Raw genomic sequence first — 10,686 nt, forward strand, 5'->3', positions numbered from 1 at the left:
TCTCACTCCCAGTCTGATCAATTTCCCTCCTCTAACAGAGGACTTGAGCCCTCACTCTCAGGACTCTGCATTTTACCTGGTCACAGGGCCATAAGGGGTTGTCCAGGAGGGCAGGGAAACTATGAATAACTCAGTAACCATGGGCTGTAGCACCTTGGAGACATCCAGGAGTACACAATAACCCAATTAGGGTAGTAAGCCAGGAGTACTTCCCTGACAGGGTGGGCTAGGTTTAGGTTTGTGAAGAAAAATTTAAGATCAATACAAGAATTATTTCTTCCCACAGTTTAACAACTGGCTCCCAGAACAGTGCTCGAGATCATAGCACCAGTTTGTCCTAGAAACAGTCGATGCTGTAATGGTGAAGTAGGGAGTTTTGATCAAAACCTAATCACCCTCCTGGCAGAGGGGCAGCACTAGGCCATTCGGCCCCTCAAGCCTGCTGTGCCATTCAATAAGATCATGGCTGATCTTTGGCTTCAATTCCACTTTCCCACCCGATCCCCATATCCAAAAATCTCTATCTCTTCCTTGAATATACTCAACGACTCAGCAGCCACAGCCCTTGAGTGGAGAATTTCAAAGATTCACAATCCTTTCAAGAAATTCCTCCTCATCTTAGTCTTAAGTGGCCATCCCCTTATCCTGAGACTATGTGCCCTAGTTCTAGATTCTCCAACCAGGGGGAATATCCCAGCATCTACCCTGTCAAGCCCTCAATCTTATACGTTTCAATGAAAGGTGCTGCCTTTCGTCAGATATTAAACCAAGGCCTCGTCTGCCCACTCAGGTGGATGTAAAAAAAAATCCCACAGTACTATTCGAAGAGTTGAGGAGTTCTCCCCAGTGTCTTGGCCAATATTTATCCCTCAATCAACACACTAAACCAGATTATCTGGTCATTATCTCATTGCTGTTTATGGGATCTTGCTGTGTTTCCTACAAGTGACTACACTTCAAAAATACTTCAATGGCTATAAAGTGCTTCAGGATATCCTGTGAGGAGCTGTACAAATGCAAATTCTCATTGTACATTGCTCTAGTATTCTACAATAAAAAATTAAAAATTAGTGTATAATTTTCTATTTTTCCCCTTGGACTTGCATTAAAGTGACAGGAATGTAAATGATTAGAATCTATTGACAGTTCTCAAGCTGAGAAAGTCTGACGAGAGCACCCATCCTGAGTCCCACTTCAAACATCTGCACACTCCTTATTTGACTGGCTTCACGCTGCCAAACCATTACAGGAACCAGAGACCTCAATGGAATAGATCAGACTGACAGCTCCTAGTGTCCAAAATACAGCAGCTTTCAAAACCTCACAAAAAGACACACAAATTAGGTTGAGTTTTTGGTTTACTTACACAAAACTAGACAGTGGAATGTAAGTGAAACATTGTTTACTGACAGTGAGATCCAGCAGTTAGGGACACGTGACACCATCTGTGACCCTCCACCCTTAAATTCACATCAACACAAACACATTCTAACATTTTTATTCTGCTTCCTCAAACAGCCATTTCAACTTCCAGATACTGGCTCCATCTCAGATAGCTGCTGCATTCATTAGGGTGATTATGTGGAGGATGTCGAGTGGAAGATAAGAAACTGTTGGGTTGAGCAGAGTGAGGGACAGGCAGACACTGGAACACATGCAGCTAATTTCTAGGCAACATGGACGGAATGAACTACACTCAGGACAGGCCAACTTAAGCACAGGAGAATTGCTGCTCATGATAAATGGGAGAGAAACACGAGCCATTGGCTGGAATCCCCCTCATGCCCACACTATGAGTTACAGTCACTAACTGGCCAGGATCACCCTGTACCTTCACCGTGGCCCTTTCTGGGAGCACTCATTTTACAGGAGTAAGTGTTTATCCTCCTGCTCAGAATTACTGCACTGGGATAACACTTCTGATGCTCTCTGTATTTTAGTGAAATACCAGGCCAGTAAATGAGGTCACTGCATGGTTCAGTCACTGGGGAGGGGGGTGGGGGGATGGAAATCTGACCCTACAGGTGGTTTCAGACAGAAAAATCCACCCGTTGTTGGTGGCCATTTCAGAAGCTCTGGTAAGGAATTATGCCATCAGCTTAGTTGGTCCTCAAATCTACCTCGGGTGGAGGGAAAGGAACACACACTCATTGGGGGGGCACTGACTTATTTTGGAGGGTTGACTTTTTCCACTTTCTGACCACTTGCATTCTGCTCATCTCGCTCAACCTTCTTAGTGGACACAATGGTTTCTTCAATAATCTCTTCGTAAGTCTCTGCTTTTTGCTTGGAGGATTTTGGTACCATTTTGGGCACCTCTTCTTTCTGCTCTTTCTTGGAGATGGTGGTGGAGGCAGATTTGGAGGAGAACCGAGGCTGGATTGGAAATGATAGGCCTGGGTTTGAGTTGGAGAGTGGGAGGTTGATAATACTGGTGCTCAGCCTGGTCTCCTCACCTTCCAGCAACTTCCTGTTGACAGGACAAAAAGAAACAGCCAATGTTACATAAATCAGAGACTCAATCAGCTGCATTAACTCCTCCTGCTCTAGCAGTGACTGACACACCATAGCAACTAATGGTGGGCAGGGAATTAATTTTTCACTTGAGATTGTCTCTTTCACTTCAGTTGTCCTATTGTTTCTCTGCCCCCAGATTTAAAATGTCTAAACCCATCGTCACAAAATAACTGTTTGGTCTCATCCTCCCAGAATTCTAAACCCAGTCTCCCCATTAAAATGTCACCATTTCTTAAACCACTCCAGGTGACCCTAAAGGACCACCAGCAATCAGGTCATCTCATTATTCTGAGACCAGCTGCCTCACTAAAGCATAGCTCAGTCAGGCTCACCAGCTGGTGCCATTAACAGCTGGGAGAAGTCTGCTCCAATCTGATGCACTGAGGGGAACCCAAGCAATGGGCCCAGATTGTGCCCTCAGGGAGGCACATCCACAAATGGACTATGAAATCAGAAAACACAAATTAGTTGTCCTCACAATTCAGGACTCCTGGTATCCCCTCCCTCCCCTTACCCAACACAATTTAAGCAGAGATGTGTTTCTGCTGCTGGTCATGGGACAGAGCTTTTCACAAACCACCCTCACCATCAGTGAGTTGGCCCATGGCTACATACTCAGAGCTGGGGGGGCATGGTCATTTAAGACTGAGATGAGGAGGAATTTCTTCACAAAAGCTGAGTCATTGAATATGTTCAAGGCTGAGCGACAGGTAATCGAGGGATATGGGGATTGGGTGGGAAAGTGGAGTGGAGGTTGAAGATCAGCTATGATCTGATTGAATGGCACAGCAGGCTCATGGGGCCTATGGCCTGCTCCTGCTTCTATTCCTTATGCTTGCGATGCCACTCGATGCCTGATCTCGGCTATGTAACTAGATCAAAGGAAAACAATCGTCACTTGCTGGCAGTCAGCTCACAGCAGCACTGGTGGTACTCAGTCCTACACCCATCTCCTCAGCCACTGTTTATGAACCAGGGAAAATGCCAGTTGTGGGTGTTAGCTTGGCTAAGTAGTAGCATTCAACTGAATCAGAAGGTCAAGAGTTAAGTCCCACACCAGGACTTGAGCACTATCTAGGGTACCAAGGGAGCCCCAACCCATCAGAGGGGCTGCAGTCCCACTGCAGAGACTTGCACAAAATCTAGGCTTACATTCCAGTGCAGTACTAAGGGAGAGCTGCACTGTCAGAGGAGCTGCCTTTTGGATGAGACATTAAACAGAGGCCCTATCTGCTCAGGTGGACAAAAAAAATCCCACAGCCACTATTCAAAGAGCAAGGGCATTCTCCCCTGTTTCCTGGCCAAATATTTATCCCTGTACCAATATCACAAACAGATTATCTGGTCATCATATTGCTATGTTCCTATGCTGTTTGTGGGAATCTTGCTACGTTTCCTACATTACAACTGTGACTACACTTCAAAAAGTACTGATTGCCTGTAAAGTGAAAGGCACTATATAAATGCAAGTTCTATCTTCAGCTGCATAGCCTGTTCTCTGAAGTGAACAAATCCAATTTCTGAAGCTCTGCTCGACCAAGCTGTGGATTTAATCGTTTGGTGCCCAACACATTAGTTTCAGTTTGAAGCACTCGGCTGTGTCAGAAAGCACAGCTGAGCCCATCACTGGCCTGATATTCAGGCAGCTCCACTTTCAATTACACCAAGTGTTTTATGACCAGCCCAAACAGGCAGTGAAGATCAGAATAGGAAATAGGAGAATTGACAATCAAATTTAGACAGTGTTAGATGTTGGAAACAGGACAGTAATCCAATCAAGCATTAATATCAGTGCACTCTGGGGCAGGTGGCCAGGCAAGTATTGAATGGAAAAAAGGACCATTCGTTCATGGGATGTGGGCATCACTGGCGAGGCCGGCATTTATTGTCCATCCCTAATTGCCCTTGAGAAGGTGGTGATGAGTCGCCTTCTTGAACCGCTGCAGTCCGTGTGGTGAAGATTCTCCCACAGTGCTGTTAGGAAGGGAGTTCCAGGATTTTGATCCAGCGACAATGAAGGAACGGCGATATATTTCCAAGTCGGGATGTGTGTGACTTAGAGGGGAACATGCAGGTGGTGTTGTTCCTATTTGGCTGCTGCCCTTGTCCTTCTAGATTGGTAGAGGTCGCGGGTTTGGGAGGTGCTGTCGAAGAAGCCTTGGCGAGTTGCTGCAGTGCATCCTGTGGATGGTACACACTGCAGCCACGGTGCGCCGGTGGTGAAGGGAGTGAATGTTTAGGGTGGTGGATGGGGTGCCAATCAAGCGGGCTGCTTTGTCCTGGATGGTGTCGAGCTTCTTGAGTGTTGTTGGAGCTGCACTCATCCAAGCAAGTGGAGAGTATTCCATCACACTCCTGACTTGTGCCTTGTAGATGGTGGAAAGGCTTTGGGGAGTCAGGAGGTGAGTCACTCGCCGCAGAATACCCAGCCTCTGACTTGCTCTTGTAGCCACAGTATTTATGTGGCTGGTCCAGTTAAGTTTCTGGTCAATGGTGACCCCCAGGATGTTGATGATGGGGGAGTCAGCGATGGTAATGCTGTTGAATGTCAAGGGGAGGTGGTTAGACTTTTTTTTTTTTGGAGATGGTCATTGCCTGGCACTTGTCTGGTCCAAATGTTACTAGCTAAGCCTGGATGTTGTCCAGGTCTTGCTGCATGTGGGCACAGACTGCCTCATTATCTGAGGTGTTGCAAATGGAACTGAACACTGTGCAATCATCAGCGAACATCCCCATTTCTGACCTTATGATGGAGGGAAGGTCATTGATGAAGCAGCTGAAGATGGTTGGGCCTAGGACACTGCCCTGAGGAACTCCTGCAGCAATGTCCTGGGTCTGAAATGATTGGCCTCCAACAACCACTACCATCTTCCTTTGTGCTAGGTACGACTCCAGCCACTGGAGAGTTTTCCCTGATTCCCATTGACTTCAATTTTACTAGGGCTCCTTGGCGCCACACTGTCAAATGTTGGCTTGATGTCAAGGCCAAGAAAGCTGACCAGTGCACCCAGTGCTAGAGCTGATCACAGGCCACATTCCATTCCTGGGCACAAGGGTGTGGTGAGGGACCACTGCCAATGACTAACACGCCTCAGTTGTGGTATATCCAGGTGACTCACTCTTCAATTAAGTATCTCACCTCCTTCCCCCAACCTCCCTCAGAGGGCCCAGTACAGGATTGCAATCACACGAGAGGGGCCAAGGGATTTACGATTCAGGTTACTAACCCAGGTGCTGACTCAGTCAAGCTCTCTTACCTGTAAGCAGCAATCTCTATGTCTAAGGCCATTTTCACGTTGAGAAGGTCCTGATACTCCCTCAGGTGTCGGGCCATCTCAGACTTTGTGTTCCTCAGCTCATCTTCCACCTGTCCAATAGCGTCCTGAAGGAATAAAGTAGAAATAAATGGTTTTCAAACTTTACTCAAATATGGGCTCTCCTTCCCTGGCACAAAACATTTGCTCCTTGAGCACCAACTCAAATGAGCCCATGTTCTTCTGGCACCTTGCCCATTCTTAGACATGGCTTCATTACAAGTGTTGGCAAAGGGTATCCAACACAGCAACCAGCCCAGTCCTCACCCGATGTCCACACACAGCTACTTGAAGCAGGCGGCACTGGTCTAAGAGCAGGAACCCTGGCTCAATTCCCTCTCCAATCTCAGGAATGGTCCAACTGTTGTCAAATCGAGGATCGGCCGGGAGGCTCCGTGTGGGGCTCGGTCCCAGCGGCAGCGACCAGCCCGATCCGGCCCATCCTTCACCACACGGGACCGGGCACAGGTCAAACCCAGGCCGCTCGGCCCATCGGGCGACTGATGCCCTTTAGCTCAGAGCCCAGTGACCGGAGCGAATAAACCCCAACATCGGAGCCCAGACACTGGGCACACGGTGAACCCACAGACCCGCCGCCCCTCAAATCACCGTCAGTCGGAGCGACTCGAGGAGTTTCAAAAATACATTCAAATGGGATCAGATCCGGCTCCCGGCATCAGGCCAGCCCGAGGCTGCGGGCCGCTGTCCCTGGTGCTGAAAGAGTGGCGCTCCGGAGAGGCCCGGCCCCGGGACCCCGGCCCCCCGACCCACCCCCTCCCCGGGACCCGGCCCCCCGACCCACCCCCTCCCCGGGACCCGGCCCCCCGACCCACCCCCTCCCCGGGGCCCGGCCCCCCGACCCACCCCCTCCCCGGGGCCCGGCCCCCCGACCCACCCCCTCCCCGGGGCCCGGCCCCGCTCTCCCCGGCCTCACCCCTCCCCGGGACCCGGCCCCCCGACCCACCCCCTCCCCGGGACCCGCCTCACCCCCTCCCCGGGACCCGCCTCACCCCCCTCCCCACCCCGGGACCCGGCCCCCCGACCCACCCCCTCCCCGGGACCCGGCCCTCAGCCCCGGACCCCCTCCCCCGAGCCGGACCCCCGGACCCACCCCCCTCCCCGGGGCCCGGCTCACCCCCCTCCCCACCCCACCCCCCGGCCCCGCTCTCCCCTCGCCCCTCTCCCGGTACCTGGTAGCCGGCGATCTCGGCGCTGTGCCGCTCCTCCATCTCCCTCAGCTGCCGCTCCAGAGACTCGTTGGTGCCGCGCACCGCCTCCACCTCGATGGTGCGGGACTGCAGCTGCCGCCGGTACTCGCTCAGCTCCTCCCGGTTGGCCCGCAGGGCCTCGCTGCTCTTGGCCGCCGCCTCCGTCATGTCGGCGAACTTGGCCTTGTACCAGTCCTCGGCCGACTGCGTGTTGCGGGCCGCCAGGCTCTCGTACTCGGCCCGGATGTCCCGCAGGGCCGCGGTCAGGTCGGGCTTGGCCACGTCCACCTCCACCGAGACCTGGGCGGCCTGGAGCAGGCCCCGCAGCTCCTGCACCTCCTCGTCGTGCAGCTTCCGCACGAAGCCCAGCTCGTCCAGCAGCGACTCCACCTTCTTCTCCAGCTCCAGCCGGGCCAGGGTCGCGCCGTCCACGTCCTTCTTGTAGGCCCGGGTCGCGGCCTCGGCCTCGTCCTTGGAGCGCTGCTCGTCCTCCAGCCGCAGGCGGGCCCTGTGCAGCTCCTGCTCCAGGCCGTCGCGGTCCAGCAGGGCCTGGCAGCGCCCCGAGTTCAGCTCGTCCACCTGGCCGCGCAGCTCCCGCATCTCCTGCTCGTACAGCTCGGCCAGGCGGGACGGCTCGGCGTGTTTCTGGCGGAGGACGGCCAGCTCGGCCTCCAGCACCCGGTTCTGCTGCTCCAGGCCCCGCACCTTGTCGATGTAGACGGCGAAGCGGTCGTTGAGGCCCTGCAGCTGCTCCTTCTCGTTGGTGCGGGTGATGCGGAACTCGTTGCCGAGGCCCGCGCTCTGCAGCAGCTCCAGGTCGGCCGAGCGGCGGTAGGAGCCGAGCGGAGAGCCGCCTCCCCGGGGCACCGACTGCGACCTGAAGCCGCTGGAGCTGCGGGACGACGAGGCGGAGGCGGAGGAGCTGCCGAAGCGGGCCGAGGTCCGGGGGCTTTCCCCGAAGACCCGGCGGTAGGAGGACGAGTACAGATCGGACCCGTAGCTCATGGTGGCGGCGGCGGCGGAGTGGGCGGCGAGCGGCCGGAGCCCGGCCTTTATAGCCCGGCCGCAGAGTTCATTCCGCCCCCCGCAACGGGGGGGGGGGGGTGAGGGGCGGCTCCCTGGATCTGTCCCCGGCCCCGGGGCTCGATCTCCGGCCCCCGATCCCCAGCCCTCCCGCCCACCGTCAGCCGCTTCTCCGCCACCGGCAGCCGCTCACACCGTGTCCGCTCCCGGTGAGCGGGGGGTCGGGGGGCTGGGAGTCCCGTCGCCCCCTCCCAGCCCCGGACACATGGATCCGGCCGGTTTGCCGCAGTTCTGACGCTCGGCGTCGGTCCGCGAGCGGCGATAAATATGAATATTAATCAGCCTTATTTAAATAGAATAAATTAACCGGAGCCCCGCCCCTTCCCGCGGGTACCCGAGTTTAAAGGGGCCGCGCCCCGCCCCCTCCCGCGGGTACCCGAGTTTAAAGGGGCCGCGCCGCCTGGGCCGCCGAGCAGCGCAGGGTCAGTGAGAGGCCACTTCAGCACCTGGACAGCGCCGTCCCGCCCGGACTGTCCGTCACTGGGCCAGCGCTCAATCACTGACCCACTGACCCGGCACCGAGTCCAGCCGTGGATGAAATACAGCGCGGGGACTGTGTGATTTGCAGCCGGTTGTCGGAGGGCCGGGAGACGCTTCAGCACCTGGACAGCGACTGTGTTACACCGGGGATCAGCCCCAGGGCAGTTGATCAACAGGCCCGGGACAGGGCAATGTTACATCGGGAATTATCCACAGGACTGAGACCGGATTATACTCAGCACTGGGACCGTGCAGCGGCAGCATTTCAGCCCATTGTCCACATGAAGCTGCGTTAAATGAGAGATTGCAGACAGGATTGAGAAAATTCAATGTTACACCAGATTATATAGGAACACAATGCATTGCTTTAGAGAGTTTTTCAGAAATAGACAGCATCTGTGTTACTTTAGGGATTATAGACAGGATTGGAAGATTGTGTGTCATTTAGAAATTATATGCAGGATTTGAACAATGGTGCATAACAATAGAGATTTATAAATATGACCAGGAAAGCAAAATATTAAATTAAAGATTATGTACAGGACCAGGATTGTGCCGTGTTACACTAAAGATATTAAGACCAGGACAGTGGAGATTGTACAACAACAACAACTACTACTACTACTACTACAACAACAACATGCATTTATTGAGTGCCTTTAATGTAGTAAAATGACCCAAGGCGCTTCACAGGATCGATTATCAAACAAAATTTGACACCGAGTCACATGAGATATTAGGACAGGTGACCAAAAGGTAGGTTTTAAGGAGCGTCTTAAAGGAGGAGAGAGAGGCGGAGAGGTTTAGGGAGGGAATTCCAGAGCTTAGGGCCCAGGCAACTGAAGGCACGGCCGCCAATGGTGGAACGATTAAAATCGGGGGATGGGCAAGAGGCCGGAATTGGAGGAGCGCAGAGATCTCGGAGGGTTGTGGGGCTGGAGGAGGTTACAGAGATAGGGAGGGGCGAGGCCATGGAGGGATTTGAAAACAAGGATGAGAATTTTAAAATCGAGGTGTTCCCGGACCGGGAGCCAATGTAGGTCAGCGAGCGCAGGGGGTGATGGGAGAACGGGACTTGGTGCGAGTTAGGATACGGGGCAGCAGAGTTTTGAATGACCTCAAGTTTATGGAGGGTGGAAAATAGGAGGCCGGGCAGGAGAGCATTGGAATAGTTGTCTAGAAGTAACAAAGGCACGGATAAGGGTTTCAGCAGCAGATGAGCTGAGGAAGGGGCGGAGACCAGAAAATGATCATTTTATATTAAATTGGAGATTATTTTCTATTTTGTATTATATTAGAGGCTGTGTGCTGGCCTGAGCAGCAATCTGCAGCAATATGATTATGTGTAGATTGATATCAGACTGAGAGAGCACTCGATTTGCATGAAACCCTATCTCTGTAACCTCCTCCAGCCCTACAACCATCTGAAAACTGTGTTCCTCCAATTCTGGCCTCTTGTCCATCCCCCAATCTCTTTTCCCCACCATTGGCGGCCGTGCCTTCAGCTGTCTAGACCCTCAGGTCTGCTATTCCCTCCCTAAACCACCCCTCCTCTCCACCTCTCTCTCCTCCTTTAAGACGCTCCTTAAATCCTACCTCTTTGACCAAGGTTTTGGTCACCTGTCCTCTTTGGCTCAATTTTTGTCTGATAATCGATCCTGTGAAGCGCCTTGGGATGTTTTACTACATTAAAGGTGCTATATAAATGCAAGTTGTTTTTGTTATAAAATGGGATTAAATTCTTCTTGGGCTGTTTTTTTACTGGCAGTGTGTTTACTTACTATTACTCTAGTGACTAATTATATAACTTAATTCCCAATCTTTCCGACACCTGATGCCTCATATCCCAGGGATTGTAACGCGTGTTGTCTCCTGATGATACACCTGCTTCTGCTGTGCCTCAAAACAGAAAATGCACAAAATTCCAGTGTGATTTGATCATCCTGCGACAGACAAAGACAGATGCCTGCGACCTTTCGTCAGGTCTACACTGTGAGGCTGGAGCCTGGCCAGACAAGATGAAGACTACACAGACACACCAACTAGTTTTACTAGCAATCAGCTAAAAAGTTTAATCACCTGGA

At 52.6% G+C, this 10,686-nt stretch overlaps 1 protein-coding gene across 1 annotated transcript; it reads right to left on the reverse strand.

Moving 5' to 3' along the window:
• Positions 1–1,345: 1,345 nt before the first annotated feature.
• Positions 1,346–8,368, reverse strand: LOC137340263 (alpha-internexin-like). The gene is made up of 3 exons (XM_068002678.1): positions 7,022–8,368; positions 5,775–5,899; positions 1,346–2,470 (listed from the first exon to the last, which is right to left on the reverse strand). Exons 1-3 carry the CDS (start codon positions 8,042–8,044, stop codon positions 2,167–2,169), a joined length of 1,452 nt encoding a protein of 483 aa, XP_067858779.1. The 5' UTR covers positions 8,045–8,368; the 3' UTR covers positions 1,346–2,166.
• Positions 8,369–10,686: the final 2,318 nt, after the last annotated feature.

Source organism: Heptranchias perlo, chromosome 21 (assembly GCF_035084215.1).
Source record: "Heptranchias perlo isolate sHepPer1 chromosome 21, sHepPer1.hap1, whole genome shotgun sequence".
Classification (NCBI taxonomy): Eukaryota; Metazoa; Chordata; class Chondrichthyes; order Hexanchiformes; family Hexanchidae; genus Heptranchias; species Heptranchias perlo.